This window comes from Arvicanthis niloticus, chromosome X, assembly GCF_011762505.2.
Source record: "Arvicanthis niloticus isolate mArvNil1 chromosome X, mArvNil1.pat.X, whole genome shotgun sequence".
NCBI lineage: Eukaryota > Metazoa > Chordata > Mammalia > Rodentia > Muridae > Arvicanthis > Arvicanthis niloticus.
The window spans coordinates 31369503-31386574 of NC_047679.1; the positions used below are offsets into that span (position 1 = coordinate 31369503).

The 17072-nt window shown below is 43.2% G+C and overlaps 1 protein-coding gene across 1 annotated transcript in view; it reads left to right on the plus strand.

The window, feature by feature from the left end:
- The first annotated feature begins 1909 nt into the window (after positions 1-1909).
- Positions 1910-17072, plus strand: part of Sms (spermine synthase) — a 45571-nt gene continuing 30408 nt past the window's right edge. Inside the window, exon 1 of the mRNA XM_034485495.2 lies at positions 1910-2294. Coding sequence (XP_034341386.1) covers positions 2246-2294 — 49 coding nt within the window. The 5' untranslated portion in view covers positions 1910-2245. The remainder of the gene's footprint in view (positions 2295-17072) is intronic.

The window sequence follows — 17072 nt, forward strand, 5'->3', positions numbered from 1 at the left end:
TAGATTGCAAAAACTCAGGCAATGAGAACATGTTCCAGAATCCAAGTAGGTAGTCACAGCCCAGTTGGAGATGTTTATAGAGGCCTTTGCTTTCTGCCACAGTCTTAGGCTTTTATTGCTATGAAGAGACACCATGACCACAGCAACTTTTATAAAGGAAAACACTGAATTGGGGCTGGCTTACAATTTAGAGGTTTAGTCCCTTATCATCATAAGGAACATGCTGGAGGAACCAAGAGTTCTACATCTTGATCTGCAGGTACAAGAAAGAGATTGTGTGCTACACTGGGCACAGCTTGAGCATAGGGGATCTCAAAGTCTGTCTCCCACATTGACACACTTCCTCCAACAAGACCACACCTCCTAATAGTGCTGCTTCCTAAGGCCACATCTGCCTGTCTCTACCTCTCAAGTGCTGGGATTAAAGATGTGTGCCACTACATCAGGCTCCCATTTCTTATCTTTAACAGTCCTTCCAGGTTTATGTAGATTAGTGGGAAGACCTTTGCAGTAAACTGCTAACACCATCCTGACAATATTGACCCTATATCAAATATACTCTTCTCTTCATGGCTCTTTTTTGACATCACTTCATTAAAGTACCTCAAAGTTCTTTATCTGTTCTTATTTTGCACTTTGCAAGGTGAAGTACAAGTTCTGGAGAGGATATGTTTCAGCTGGGAGCCCATGGTCATCTGCACTGCTCTCCACAATCTACTAAGCAAGACCAGCTACATACTTATCAGCCAAACCTCAACACCTTCTGTTCAGACATTCTCAAGAAATTCAAGAGGGTGACAGCAGATAGTGAAGCTACGTGAAGGCAGGTGGCTTCCCCCAGTGCCGGTGCTGGCAGGGAATGAAGCTCACATCTTGCTTGCAACACACACAGGAGGACAGCTATGTTCCAGTGACTTGACTCCAAAAGAAAATGAGGAAGAGGAGCTTGGGGCTGATACATTGGGACTGATGGAGCAGAGTGCAAATTAGGTTACAAAACTGAGGACCTGGTCTCCAGAGAAGGAAATAAAAACAGATGGCTATGGATAGGAACAAATTAGGAGCACACCAAAAAGAGATGCAGTTGCTGAAGAACAGTTATGAAGTCAGTGTTAGGTTTTTGCAGGACAGGGAAGGAGTCAGCAAAACCAACCAACCAACAAACAAACATAAAGGGGAAAAAAACCAAACAAACCAACAAACCCAACCCAAACCAAACCACCACTAGTAATGGCCTAAGGAAAAGCTAAACTTAATGTTTTTGTGTTGTTGAGATACAGAGTTCACTAATCTCAAGTTTAACAACCATTACAGCAATTCCTGGTATCAGGAGAGGCACAGCAACCCGGTACAATGATGGAGTCAATTTGTCCTGGGATTTTGCTCGTGCAATAAAGGGTTGCTTTATTCCACAGGCACTTTAGTTCTCTTTTGTTCCATCTTGTTGAATGCTACTAACGGTCAAAAATGAGGCCAAGGCTCTAGGTCCATTGACAAAAATAGAGGCACCAGGGAGGGGGAAGTCCTGTGGAAGAGGCTCTCAAATCAGCCAACTGAGAGCCAATAAGGCTCTCAGTTCAGCCTTAGTCCTTGATTCTTTTCCAAATTTGCATGAAAATGTATGCTACTTGAATGTCCAGGCTCATTCTATTCGGTCCTTAAATACTACCCTTACCAATAAAAACCTTGTTAATATCCCAGTGGGGTTCACACGCATTTAAAGAAAAAAAGTCAGGCTTGTACTTTTAGATTACAGGGGTGGTAGCATTTTATTTTCTTCAAATGGTCAGGAAGTAACTGGGGCTTTTGCTTGGGGGAGGAGGGGTAGGCATATGGGGAAGTGTATAGGGAGGCCCCCCGGAAGTCGCACTGAGCCGTTTAAAGCTGAGGTGACCTCCTAACGGATGGCGAATGGCGGGAGAGCATGGCCAGAGCTTTAGCGCAGGGCGCGGCCATTGGTGACGCATGCCAGGGAGCCGGGCGCCCGCGATTCCACCATTAGCGAGGCCTCACACCCAGCGCTTCAAGTTCGGGGCTGGAGGCGTCCCCGCTTCCTCCTCTAAGAGGCGGGTCGGCCCCGCCCCTGCGCCCCGGGTCGCTTGCCCGCGGCCCCGCCCACCTCCTACTCCTGGCCTCCCCCGGCGCAGCGCACTCCCCGCTGGCCCGCAGCCTGACACGCCGCGCGGTCCCTCAGTCAGTCTCCCGCGGTCGCCTCCCCAGGCATGGCACAGGGCCTCGCCACACTATGGCAGCAGCAAGGCACAGCACGCTCGACTTCACGCTCGGCACCAAAGGTGAGGACGCCGTTCGCCACCTGCACGGACGCCGCGGCCACGGCGGTGGCTGTGGCGGCGGGGCAGCGGCGGCGCGACCGTTCCCTCCGCGCCTGCGGGGCTTGAGGCCACAGGGCCAGGCTCCTCCGGGGCGCGCGCGGCGGGCTGAACAATGCGGACGGCCGCGCGGCGCCTGCGTCTTCCCTGCTGTGGCGCTGAGCACGCTGAGGGCCCTCGTGCACCGGCGGAGGCCGCGCCGCGCCGCGCCCCCGCGGTCCCCGCCGCGTTTTGGTCCTCGGCTCCCAGCCGGAGCCTGGCCGCAGTGCGGAGCCTGGGAGAGCCGCGTCCGTGTGAGCCAGCCCACCGCCCTTCCGGGCCTGGAGCGTCGGTCCACGCGGGCTCGCCGCCCTCCACGCCCCGTTGTTGGGGGGGAGGGAATCCCTTTGAGTCCGTGGGGCGCGGTGGATCCCCTGTGGGGGCGGGTACCGGAGCACCTTAGCTCGTTCGAGGCACGACGGGCGAGGCAGGCCTGAGCGAGGGGTGTGCGCGGCGCGGGACTGCTGCCCACGCCACCTTTTCCTGTGCTGGCAGGCTGCTGAATTTCCCTCTTGGTTGTGTGTGTGTGTGTCTGTGTCGGGGGGGGGGGGTTCCCCTTAAGGGCAGTGAGGGGCTGAAGAAGGACCAGGGCCACTCAGCGCTTGCATGGTTCTTCGTCCATCTAAGAAGACGACGAATCCTCTGAAAAGGGACCCCGGCGGACAGAGAAAGGAAACGATTATTATTATTGGGGGTTGGGAGGGATGGGATTTCGGCGCGGGAACTAGAGCCACCACCATCACCATCACCATCACCCCTAATCCGCGAGGCTCAGATAGTCGAGCCTGGTCTCAGTAGAAATGGTTGGGAGAATCTTTGTTGCGTGATGGAATTTTGGAGGGTAGGGATGCACTGCTGGCTTCTTTTCTTTGAAGAGAATCAAGCATGGGCGCAGTGGGCGGGAATGATTGGGCCTTTAAACGTGCGACTGCGGCAGACTCTCACTTAACCAGATCATCCCACTCATAGTGTGTTGCACCAGTCTTGCATTTTCTCTGGTTTCTCCATTAATGGAACACCTGGATTTCACTCTGCCTTTTCTGTCCAGGATTTTTTAACACCAACTTAATTGCTTTTGAACTTCTGAGCACACACTTTGTACTTTTTCCTCCAATCCTAAAAGATCTCGGAGCTCACAAGATCAATGAATGTAAAGACAAAAAATAAAATCGGGGGATTTGCAGCAAAACCTGGATTTCGGTCTGCTTTTTCTAATTGATTCTGTTCTGTGGGTGGCCTTTTGCGTTTTATCTCGTAACGCTTTGGAGCTTCGTCTTTTCTTTCTGGGAAGCAAAGAAAAAAAAAAAGGAAAGCAAGGGACAGTGCACGCCTCATAGGGCATTTACTGTGTTCCCGTGAACTAGAGGGTTGTTAGGTAAGCCAATGTGCTTGGGTGGTCAGAATAGAGTTGAAAAAAAAAGTAGTTCCGTTCACTTCCCATTTTTCTTAGGTGAGGATAGAAGCAAGGGAGACCTAGCTTGGAAAGAATCTATAGATAAGGTGGTACCTGGGTGGTGGAGCTGGAGGAGTGTGTAAGATCACAAAGGTTCCACTGTTATCTTGGCAGCTTACCGGGCTGATTGGTTAATGGGAGTTTTAGCGCCGTGAGTTTAGTGGTGAGGAATGTGAGGACATGGTTGTGTAGACCAAGGCCTCCCAGCTGGGAAGGTGTGAATTTGAGGGGATGTGTTCCTCAAGTAATCTCCACAGGGACTCTTCTATTTATCTTCTGCATCCCTTTTCCAATGGCCTTGAGGGACGGGTGAGCTCAGCATGGGGTCAGAAAAATTCTAGCACTTCCACAGAAGAGTAAACCTTCTTCAGCTTAGTTTAAACATTGAGAATAAAGGGTGAGCGCACACTTAAAGCTTGGAGGAAGAAGGCTCTTGAGAAGGCAAGTGGATCTTTTTGAGTCTGAGGCCAGCCTGGTCTGCAAATCCGAGTTCCAGAACAGCTAGGGCGGCATAGAGAAACCCTGTTTCGACCCGCCCCTCCTCCAAAAGAGACAAGCGTTAGCTGTTAATGGTTTAACTCACACTTTGCTCCTAATTAAAAATAAGAAAACTAAAGCCAGGCATATAGGCAGACCTTTAATCTCAGCACCCAGAGGCAGAGACAGTTGAATTGGATTTTATGATATCTAAGTCTAGTGCAACCTGGCTGGATCCTTTCTCTAAACAAAGAAGCAATTAAGCTTTGAGTTTGACGTGAGGTGACACCTTCCTGTAATCCCAATACCCTGGAGGCAGAGGCAGGAGAGTTCCCAAGAGTTCAAGGCCAGCCTGGACTGAGATCCTATCTCAAAAGGAATGCACCTGATACAAAGGAAAACTTTACAGTGAACAACCTTTTAGAGAAAACACCAGGTATATGTGTATATACCTATGTATGTAAGATCTGGAATTCTTAGTGTTCTGTCATTAAATGAAGAGTAAGGTATGTTCTTATTACCCAGATTCACATTTTGGATTTGACTATATCACAAGGATTTTTAAATTCCTTGCCTTTCCAATAAAAGGGGTACTTGGTAAGAAATCCATGTGTGAGGTCTCTAAAAACATTTATTTTAATTGTTGATCGTGAGTCAAAAGGCATTACACTTGGCATGGAAGTATTGGATGTGACTCAAGGGTGAGTCAAATGGCTGTGGAGCTTGGATGCATGTCCTCCCCCTCCCGTTTGTCAGTAATCCTTCCTAATGGAGCAGTTCTATGATGTGATTTTAGTGGAATTAAATTTGAACTCCTTAGCAATGCTATTGTTTGAGTTCCAAACTACCTGCAACCTAACCACTTGGATAGTATTTATCATTCTGACCAATGAAGAAACTCAGAAAATGGTTTTTGCTTAAACACATCTCATCTTTGGTCATCCTGTTAAGTGAAGTGTTGAACCCTGAGAAGTGTCGATCTCAGGAAACATGAGATTCTTTTTTTTTTTTTTTTTTCAGCTCAAACCCAGCAAGAGTAAATTAGTTCCATGATGTAGTTGAGTATCTTGGGACTGGTGGAGGACATACTCGTGTTCTGGTCCCAGCTCCTAATCAAGGCTTGGGGTATGTAGAGCGCAGTGCAGGATGGCAATCGTCTCCTTGCTTGGTGGAGCAGTGTCTTACTAGCCAGTCAGCTCTAAAAACTTCTCTTACTTATGATTCCTTTTGTCTTTCACTTGGGTTGAGTATATCTGGGAGGTTGAGTGATCTGTCTTGGATACATAGTTCTGGACTGAGCCACATCCCCAGTCCTAACAAACATTTTAAGTGAATGAATTAATGCATTTGAATGGAGAAAAATACAGACCTATAATTTTTCACTAACTGAAAATCAGCACTTTCTCCCATTAATGTCAACTATTCACTCCTACCTGTTATAGCCAATTAACTATTTTTTATGTCATACACTTCCAGCTGAAAATAAGGATTACTTAAATTGCAATTTTCAAAACACTCCTCCCCAAAATAACATGTGCTTCTTCTCCCCCACCCCTTTTTGGTTTTTGGAGACAGAATTTCTTCATGTTGCCCTGGCAGTATTGGAATGCACTATGTAGGCCAGGTTGGCCTCGAAACTACAGAGATCTGTCTTTCTGCCTCTGAGTGCTGGGATTAAAAGGTGTGGTTACCAACCAGGTCTAACAGAGAGCAACACAATTAGTAAACATAGAATTTCAGACTACTGCAGAACAAAATCCCTATTTTCAGGTAGAAGTATATGACATAAAAATATGATTTCATTGGCTATAACAGGTCGGAGTGAGTAGTTGACATAAATGGGAGAAAGTGCTGACTTTCAATTAGTGAAAAAATAAAGGTGTGTATTTTTCCCCATTCCAATCAAAGGCCCTTTGGGTTGAATTTACTGGCCCCATGTGAATCCATAGATGCTAACAGAGTGTGGGATCGCCCACACCTTTATTTTACTTGGAGTGCCCTGTACCAGGTCCAGGTTCTGCTTTAAAGTACGCTTTCAAGCGTGCTTATTATTTGCTGGTGCGCCTTTGGCAGGCCTAGTCTACATTTTAAGTATTAATAAATTAGGCCCATTGAGATTTCCAGATTTTGGGAGGCAGGAGGGGCTTGTGCAGTGGAGGCTGGCTTTGAACCCAAGTTCTTCTTGCATACTGAATGATGGAATGACTCATGCCTCATCTATCCTCTTTGAGATTTTCAGCCTTTATGTAAGATTACCTATTTGATTGCAAGGCCTTTGCTGCTGTCCTAATTGCCAAACCCCTTAATTTTTAAGGTAGTGATGACCAATTAGGATATTTTTTCCATGCCCCACAGTGTGAGGGAAATTTGGTGGTTTCTGGAGAAATGGGGCTGGAGACTTCAGTTTTCCTAGCATTCATGGAGCCTTGTGTTGATTACTCCCACTGGGCCTGTAATTCCAGCAATTAGTAGGTGGAGCAAGAAGATTAGACTTTAAAAGCCATCTTCTACTACATAGTGAGTTCAGCCTGAGATTCATGAGACCCTGTCTCAAAATAAAACAAGACTGTAGATATGCTATAGCTACTCTGATAAACATATTAAAGATATCTTAAAAAGGCCTGCCAGTGCCCAGAATGTCGGTAGTGCTCACACAGGTAATTGGCCTAAATTCTGGCTAAAGGCGTTTCAATTATTAGTGTGGTAAGTTATCAGCAAAGCTCCTCTGGTCCTTCTTAGAAACATCTATTTTGCATGTAAATTGTTACAGAAGGCTCCACCTTCCCCTAGGTGCTGGTTGTTTAGTGCTTCGGGATGACTTCCTGTCCAGCCTATGTAAATCTGAGGCTCTCAGATTTCCTTGGTGAACTACTTTCTGGTGGAACCATGCCTTCTTTGTGTGACTCCAGTAGCTAAAATAAATTATAAAGCTTTAGCCACTTTTGATCATATTTAGCCATTTTCTGATTCACCTGCATCTTATTGTCCCATCATCCCTTACATTTATTCCTTCACAAAGGATTTGTGTCTTTTGGCTTTAACCTTGGTGTCTTGTGGGGGGGCTGATGACTGGGCAAGAAAGCTCTGCTTTTACCCTCTTTGAACTTTCTTAAATGGTATTTCTTAAATTTGCATCATAAACATCTTCCTTTCGGTTAATTCTGATGCTGATAAAAGTATGACTAAAGCTTAATTCCAGCTCTTGGAGACAGAAACAAGTGGACCTCTGGGGTTCAAGGCCAGCCTGATCTACAGAGCTAGGTCTAGGATAGCCAGGAATGTCACACAGAGACTGAGAAACTCTGTCTTGAAAAATAAAACAAGCCGGGCGGTGGGGCAGTGGGGCGGTGGGAGCGGTGGGGGCGGTGGGGCGGTGGGGGCTGTGGTGGCGCATGCCTTTAATCCCAGCACTTGGGAGGCAGAGGCAGGCGGATTTCTGAGTTCCAGGCCAGCCTGGTCTACAGAGTGAGTTCCAGGACACAGAGAAACCCTGTCTGGAAAAACCAAAAAAAAAAAAAAAAAAAAAAAAAAAAAAAAAAAAAAAAAAAGAAAAAAAAGAAAAAAAAAAGAAAAAAAAAAAAAAGAGTTACTGCTTTTTCAGAGTTCCAGAGCCAGGCTGCCTACAATAGCCTGTAACTCTAGGGGATCTGACTCCCTCTTCTGGCCAGTGTCTGTAAAGACATGGGATGATAATATAAAAGAACCCAACACTAAACAAAAGACAGTCCCCCCAAGTGAATCAGAGTACTTTGACATGCTTTATCCCAAGAACCTTCTCTGCCCTGTCCTTGAGACTTACTGAGAGCACCTGCTCAGTGCACTCAATTCACTGCTCATTTGTTTTCAGGCTTCTGTTTCTTGGCCACAGTCTCACCATTTGTCTTTATTGGCAGAAAGGCTGGGTCACTTGATTCCTTTTTCTCATTTACAAAACATTCCTGGGTCCTCAGTACCTTGTGGGTAAACAAACTCAGTTATCAGGCCAGAAGATCCATTCCTATCTAGTTTTTGTTGTTACTATAATCCCTGCCCCCCAGCATTTCACTTTGCTTTGGTGGTCCGGGTGTCTCAGAATTAAACAGTTTTGGAGGAAGACATTGATTCTATTTCGCTGGGTTTTCTACCATTAGTGAATTGTGTTTGAAATGATATAGACTGCTTGGAAGAGGGCCATGATTAGAGTCTGCCTTTCTTTGGTGTGCCCATTTGATTTGCTTTGTTGAAACTTTTTTTTTTAAAATGAACTTCTCTTTCCTCTGGATTTGTAGAAGATTCTTTGTAGCATTGATCATGCTCAAAATGACTCCAGGCAAAATAATCCTATTTCTGGGAATTTATTTGGTGGTTCTACAATTAAAATTTTAATCAAAATGTATGAAAAAAATTAAAAAGCCACAATGCTTCTATATGATAGTTTTTTCATGATCCCTATTTCTTTAAGCTGATGGAGGTAGCATGTGGTAAAGTTAATTTGTACTTTATATCAAGATACCTCTATTAGCTTTCATTGGATGCTTTTCTTTTGTTTGGGAGGGACACTTGCTGCTGCTGAAAACATATAACTGAGGCAGAGGCACTGACAGACTCCTCCTCCCCTCTCAATAGAGGAAAGGCACTTTTTCAAGTCAACTGAAGCCCTGTGTGAGCCATTAAGGAGAGGAGTCCAGTTGAATAACTGGTAGGTAGGCAATTTGTCATGTTTGTTTTGAGAAAAGAGAGCCTGCTTGGTTTTGCGTTGGAGGAATTACCAGTTTGGAATCTTCTCATCTTCTCTGCATACAATTAAATCTGTATTTGAATTGGCAGCTCCTTCTTTAGGAGTTGAGACTATGGCCCTAAGGCCTTTAGTAGCTTTGATCTTAGTACTTTTGATTTTGGATTTGCTATCTTAAAGATTAGTGATGCCAATCTTTAATTTAATTGCAACTCCCTAACCTATGTACACTAAACCTTGCAGCTAAGGATTCATTTATTAAATTACTGGACATTTGCAAGAGTGTGGTGACATACCTGTGATCTGCACAGTTGAGATGCTGAGGTAGGGGATCCTAAGTTCATGTCAAACCTGAGCTGCATAGCCAGGCATCATTAAAAGATACTGTCTTTAGATGCTGGTGAGGATGTGGAGAAAGAGGAACACTCCTCCATTGTTGGTGGGATTGCAAGCTGGTACAACCACTCTGGAAATCAGTCTGGTGGTTCCTCAGAATATTGGACATAACTTTGCCTGAGGACCCAGCTATACCACTCCTGGGCATATACCCAGAAGATGTTCCAACATATAACAAGGACACATTCTCCACTATGTTCATAGCAACCTTATTTATAATATCCAGAAGCTGGAAAGAACCCAGATGTCCTTCAACAGAGGAGTGGATACAAAAAATGTGGTACATTTACACAACGGAGTTCTACTCAGCTCTTAAAAACAATGAAATTTGAGAAATTCTTAGGTAAATGGATGGAACTAGAAAATATCATCCTGAGTGAGGTAACCCTATCACAAAAGAACACACATGGTATTTACTCACTGATAGTGGATGTTAGCCCAAAAGCTTGAAATAGCCAAGATTCAACTCACAGACCACATGAAGCTCATGAAGAAGGAAGACCAAGTGTGGGTGCTTTGGTCCTTCTTAGAAGGAGTAACAAAATACTCAAGGGAGCAAATATGGAGACAAAGAGTGGGACATAAACTGAAGGAGGGGCTGTTTGGAGACCGTTCCACCTGGGTATCCGTCCCATGTGCAGTCACCAAAGGTAGACACTGATGTGGATGTCAGGAAGTGCATGATGACAAGAGCCTGATATAGCTGTCTCCTTAGAGGTCTGCCAGAGTCTGACATACCCAGAGGCAGATGCTCACAGCTAACCATTGATCTGATCAAGGGGTTCCCAATGGAAGAGTTAGAGAGAAGACTGAAGGAGCTGAAAGGGTTGTGGCCCCATGAGGAGAGCAACAATACCAACCACCCAGAGCACCCCAGGGTCTAAACCACCAGCCTGGGAGCACATGGGGGGAGGGAACCCATTGCTCCATCTGTATATGTAAGGGAGGATGGCCTTGTTGGGCATAGGTGGGAGAGGAGATCCTTGGTCCCATGAAGGCTGGACATTGAGTGTGGGGGAATTCGAGGGTGGGTAGGTGGGGGAACATCCTCATAGAAACAGGAGGGGGATAGGATAGGGGTTTCCTGGGCAGGTGGGGGGGGATGGGGTAAGGGGATAAAATCTGAAATGTAAATATAATATCCAATAAAAATTAGAAAAGATATTGTCTTGTGGTTGTGTGTTTAAAAATTTGTCCAATATGGCTATTAATGAGTTGACTTTTTGGAGTCAATAATTATTCTGGGTGTTTAATCCACCATTTCACTATGATTGTAACTCAAACCTCCTGGTGAACCCTGCAGCTCTAACCACCATTTCATGGTAGTTCAATTATAAGCTTGCCTCTTTTGAAAAGTGAGGAAAACTCAACTGAATCTGCAAACCAAGCATGTAAACCATGCACAAATGCTTTTTTAAACCAGTAACAATTAGGCACTTTTTCAGATCTCAGGAAAACAATTATGTTGTCCTAAGGTGTGATGGGCCTGGATTTCATTAAAACAATAGTGTCATCTGTCTTGGAGAAGTCATTTAGGAAGAGGCAATACTAGTAATCCAAGCCCCAAACCCAAAGGAGCCAATAGCTTTTCTAGATTCACTGAGCTGGCATAACTGGGTAGTTTAACAAATGCGTCTTAATGCTTTCCTCTCCATAAAGGCATCAATGATACCAAAAATCACACAACATTGTGCTGTTGGGTTGGATAATCAATAAAATGCTTGGAAGAGTGTCAAGTGATACATAAAATACTTAACACTAATTACAGTATTTAGGACTAAATACTTTGGAACTGTGCCAGCTGTTAAAGGTGCCCAAGTCGATATAAAAGTATACAAATTTAGCTTACTCAAGAGATTTGGAAAGTTCTGGCAAAAGAAGAGGTGGAATAAGTTGGCTCGTGAGTTGAGCCCCAGGTCTTTATTTAAAGCCCCTGTCCCATGCTCTTGGTTAAAGTAGCCAGTGTTTATATGACCAGATTATTTTTACCCTAGAGTGGAAATTCTCTAGTGAGAATCCTGAGAATATCCACTGAATTCTTTCTTTGAGGAGTACAGACAGGTCTTAGTGTTCAAACAAGGCTAAGTGATGTGCCTGCCCATGGGCCTCCCAGATTTTTCTATTGGCCTTAGAAAATAGAGTTGAATAGAAAATAGGGTTTCTGAAATGTAGTTCAATAAAAAGTAATTTAAAAAAAACTTTAAAAATATTTTCAGGACTAATGCCTTGGATCAGCCTTTGGGAAACTATGTCTTAAAAAGTGGCATGTTTTATAATGGCACTTAATGTTGAAGCTTTGAAAAGTAATGCTGAAGCTTAAGTGCCTCAGTTTTGGTTTTGAGGTGTTGGCAATGAGAATCATAGGCCTTCCTGTACAAATGTCTGCTGTTTCTAGGTCTGGTTTGTCTAGTCTGAAGCTTTGGTGGCTTTGGTGTTAGAAGAAAGAGCTTGCCATTAACTTCTTTTGGTATGAGGTATAAAAATATGGTAAGACTTCTAACAAAATAACAGGGTTGGCAAGATGGTTAGGCTGGTACAATCTCTGGAACCCACATAATAGGAGAGCATCAGCTACCTCAAATTGTCCTCTGATGTCTACAAGGGAGCCTACTCTAGATTTATCTTTTTTCTCCTGTTTTTGAGACAGTACCTCACTATATAGTCCTGGCTCTTCCAGAACTTACTATATAGACCAGGCTGGCTTAGATCACCTAGAGGTTCTCAACCTTCTTAATGTGGTAGTGACCCTTTAATACAATTTCTCACATTGTGGTGATCCCCGACCATAAAGTTTTTTTTCATTGTACTTCATAACTGTAATTTTGTTACTGTTATAAATCGTAATGTTATCACATAATATTATCATAATATGATGACAATATCTGTGTTTTCAGATTGTCTTAGGTGACCCCTGTGAAAGGGTCATTTGACCCTCAAAGGTGATACGACCCACAGGTTGAGAGCTAGTGTATTTGACACTGAATAAACAATATGACACATCTAAGAAGGACTCAGTCAAGGATCACAAGTCATCCTGTGATACACCAGTTTCAACAGAATGCATTCAGAAGAAGAAAAGAGTAAACTCTTTTCTATAGCTATGAAATGAATCAAAACAGAAGAGAACAGTAAAAGAAAACATCTGGCCTAGTCAAATAGCTACCCCTTCTGTTTATGGCAACATTGGTATCTTCTTTGTGAGGTATAAAGGTCCTCAGTCACCACTTCCCTTCTTCTCCTCATCACAAATAATTAGGCCTCATTCAGGCTGGCTCAAGGGATGGAGTAGCAATCATTTCCTTTAGCTTCATCCAAAAAGGGCACAAGAAAAATGTGTGGGGTTGGCCAGGCTTGGTGGTGCATGCCTGTAATCTCAGTAATTTAGTAAACTGAGGCTTGAGGATTAACTTGTGTTAAAATAAATAGCACCTCCCCCGAAAAGGCCAGGGACAGCAAGCGACATAACACTTATACAGCATGCATAAGTACCATGGTTCAATACCACAAGAGAAGAAATACAAGATTGCCACTTCTAGAAGTCTTTCTTAAGACCTATGACTATCTAGCTTTCTCTCCACTAACATTACTACTACTGCTACTACTACTACTAGTATTAGGAGGAGGGAGAGAAGTATTGACAAGATCTCACTATGTAGCTTTGACTGGTCTGGAGCTTTATGTAGACCAAACTAGCCTTGGAACTCAAAGAGATCAGCTTGCTTCTGCTTCCCATATGCTGGGATTAAAGACATGTACTGACATCCTGGCTTCTGTACTAACTTTTAAGTGGACAGAATCCCTTACAACTCAGGTCCCTAATATTGCTATTTGTATTCCATGAATAATTAAAAGATTTCTGTCTGAATATATGTGCCAGCCTGTGAATCAACAGTGAAATAGCATTCGAAGAGACTAAACAGTTCAAACATATATACTTTGTGATGGCAAAAATTTTTTCTTTCTTCAAACTGTCCCTCAAGAAGCCTCCTCCACAGCACAGTTGGCAAAATTCACATTTGGGTGTGGTCCTTCACAGAGGACCTCCAAGTGCCTTCCTCAGAGCTTAGAAGTCAAGAGAAATACAAATGCCGTGGGAGAACAGTAGAGAGAAGACAAAGGCCACCAACTTAAAACAGTCTAAACATAAACCGGGCATATGACGTAACAAATTCCAAATGGGAAAAGGGCTGTGTGAGGGGCCTGAGAACCTGTATTCAGAATGTTTCCATATGACTCAGAATCAGACAGTCAAACTTGCTGGCTCTCTGTGACCTCAAGGCAGAGGAATATGGAAACATTTTCTGTAAAAGTCCACGCAGTAAAGTGTTCAGGTGCTGCAGCCCAGTCAGGTCCCAAGTCCCAGGTTCTCAGAATGTCTTTACCCACAATTTACAACTGTTTAAAAATGCTTAGCTGGAGGGTCAGATTAGAGCAGAGCAGCTAAGCAGGATTTGGCCCAAGGATTTTAATTTGCTGACCCCTGGGTCTAAGGTCTTTTCTAGCTCCAAAGTCTTAATCAACAAGGACATTTAGCTCTAATTTGAAAGTCTGAATTTTTAGAAGTGAACTTAAGCCTCAAATAACACAACCATAATTTCCTGTATTTAAGTCAGCAACTTATTAAGTGCTGTAGAAAACCATCAGTCACCTAAGATGCCTGCTTTTTATGGAGTGTATGGAAGTAACACTTGGAACTAGTAAAAACCTATCCCATGATAGAGAATATTTAGGGGGAACAGTCTCCATTTTAAAGTCTTAAATCACCAATCTTTTCTGACTTTAAGAAAAAAAAAAACCAATAGACTGGGAGGAAACTTAAACAAAAAAAACTGTTTCATTAAAAAAAAAAAGTAAATTAGGGAAAAGACAAACCAGCAAGGCTGACAAAGGAAAAAAAAGTCAGAAAACCTGTACTAGGAAAGTACTAGGTAAAAGCAAACAAACCAACTAACAAAAAAGTTGCAGACCCCACAGGCACTAGAATGATAGGAAAATACTACGAACACCTGATACAGACACACATTTGACAGTTTACAGAAGAAATGGACATCTTTCAGCAATACTGTCACAGTTTACTCAGTATGAAAAGGGCAGTATCTTAACAACTGTACAACTAAAGAAAACTTAATTTGTAGTGTGAAAACTCCAAGGGCAGATGAGATGGCTCAGCCGGTAAAGTCACTTGCCACCAAGCCTGAATATCCATCTTCCATTCCTGAGGACCCACATAGTAGAAAACAGTTCCCAGATGTTGTCTTTTGACCTCTGCATGTGCTTATCTCTCTCTGACATAAATAAATATATAGATAAATGTAATTTAAAACTATTTTTTAAGAATGCCAAAGAAATCCCAAAGCTACAAGATTTTACTAAAGAGTTCTAACAGACATTCAAAGAAAACTAAGTTGCCATATTCTCTTCTAGAAGACAGCAGAGAAGGCCTCACACATTTATGAAGCCAGCAATATTCTAATACCAAAAGCAGATAAAGATATTCCAAAACTGGTAGATAAATACTTAACAAATAATATTCAGCAATTTAGAAAAGCAATTACATAAATGACCAAGTAATAACTTCATCTAGGTATATAAGAATGTTTCAATAATTAAAAAAAGAAACTATCAGGAAAAAAAGAAATCTGATCCACTATATTGATAGGCCAAAGAAAACTTCACACTGTCATAATGAATGAGGACAGAAAAAGTAATTTAATAAAAAGTTACTGCCAGGCAGTGGTGGCAGGGAAGATCACACCAGTTGGTTATCTAGTACCAGATGGTCAGCCCTGAAATCATACATACAAATAACATCATACAGACTGAGCAGGTTGTATTTATTTAGGAGTGTATGTCTGTGTCTGTATGGATGTAACAATAAATAAGGAAAGAGGCCACAAATTTACAAGAGAGCCATGAATAAGCTGGGAGAGTTCATGGGACGGCTTAGGGAAAGGAAGGGGGAGAGGGAAATTGCATAATTATAATTTCAAATTTAATTTATTAAAAACAATTTTTACATTTTTAAGTGTGTGTGTTGTAATGTTCATGTATGCAGGTGCCATGGCTCCTGTTTCATGGCACTGGCACAGAGTGCCTGAGCCATAATGTGCATGTAGAGGTCAGAGGACAACCTGCAGGAATTAGTACACTCCTAACATGTGGGTTCTGGGTATCAAACCCAGGCCCATCTGTCTTGGCAGTAAGCACCTTTACTCACTCAACTGGCTTAACTAGCCTGCTGTGCTTTATTTCTCTTCCTTGGTTAAATTCTCCCATAGGCTAGAAGGAAGAGTGAGGTTTGTTCTCCAGATGAGCATAGGCTGTGAGAGTGAATAGAGATCTGGGCTTGTCTCTTTTTAGACTCTCAGTTTTAAGAAGAAAATGCCTTACCAGGAAAGAGGGGGTATAAGCTTTGATTAGCATTTTGTTTCCAACCCAAAGAGGCCTTAGAATTGTATGCCAAATTATATTTCTTACCTTCTAGGGTAGGTATATTATGAGAAGGTAATAGGAGCTATCCCCATGTGTCCTTGGAAATGTCCCTGTTTAACTGTTTTCTGTTGTCATTGCAATGGGACAGCAGGGCAGGGAAATTAGCAGCACATGTCCATTATAACTTTATAGATTGTGAATTTTCAGAAATAGTCATTGTGGCTTGTACTTAAACATTTCCATCTGGCCTTCCTTAATGCATGTTTGCATGAAAGGAGTTTGGGTGTTATTTCTGTGTTGGTGTTGCATGGTTAATAATCTAACTTCAGTTGGTCTTTTTTTTTTTTTCCTTCTTTCTTTCTGAAGTTAATTTTTCTTGGTTGTATTCTTTATGAACATCAGAAAACATGATCTGAAGTAAGCCTGACCTAAAATTGCTGCTCTCGTTGTCCCGGGCTGTATAGTTATACATCTCCTCTGATTAAACAGTAGCCTAAGGCTGTGGCTGCAGGAGTGTTGACAGGATAGTTGCAGAGGAACAGCCCTGTGGTCCCCTCACACTGTCCCTAGAACTTGGCAGACTGCCATTTACTGTTGGATGAGAAGAAGGGATGGGACAGAACACTACTTACCCTATAGGCTCTTTACCTGGTGTCTTGCAGCTGTGCCTGAGCCTAATGGGGATTTGTGTTAGAGGGACTTTGTAGGTCTTGCCTTGGTTATCTCTGAGTAAACAGGGATAAGAAGGTTCAGCTCACTGGGCAGTGGTGGCGCACGACTTTAATCCCAGCACTTGGGAGGCAGAGGCAGGTGGATTTCTGAGTTCGAGGCCAGCCTGGTCTACAGAGTGAGTTCCAGGACAGCCAGGGCTACACAGAGAAACCCTGTCTCAAAAAACTAAAAAAAAAAAAAAAAAAAAAAGAAGGGTCAGCTCATTTCTTTGGGTTTATTAGGACTGACCTCTTTATTAAGTTATAAGTCACATTGTAACAGATAACCACAAATTGTATTTCTAAAAGGTTTTATTTTTAAAAATTTATGCATGTGTGCGCTTGCTTGAGTGTTTGGGTGCCGGAGGAGGCCAGAGGGAAGCATAGGAATCCCTTGGAGCTAGAATTATATAGGTGATAGGAAGTTGCTTGATGTGGGTGCTGGGAATTAAATCCAGGTGCTCTGGAAGAGCATCAGCAAATGACTGTAACCACTGAGCTATCTTTCCAGCATAGAGACT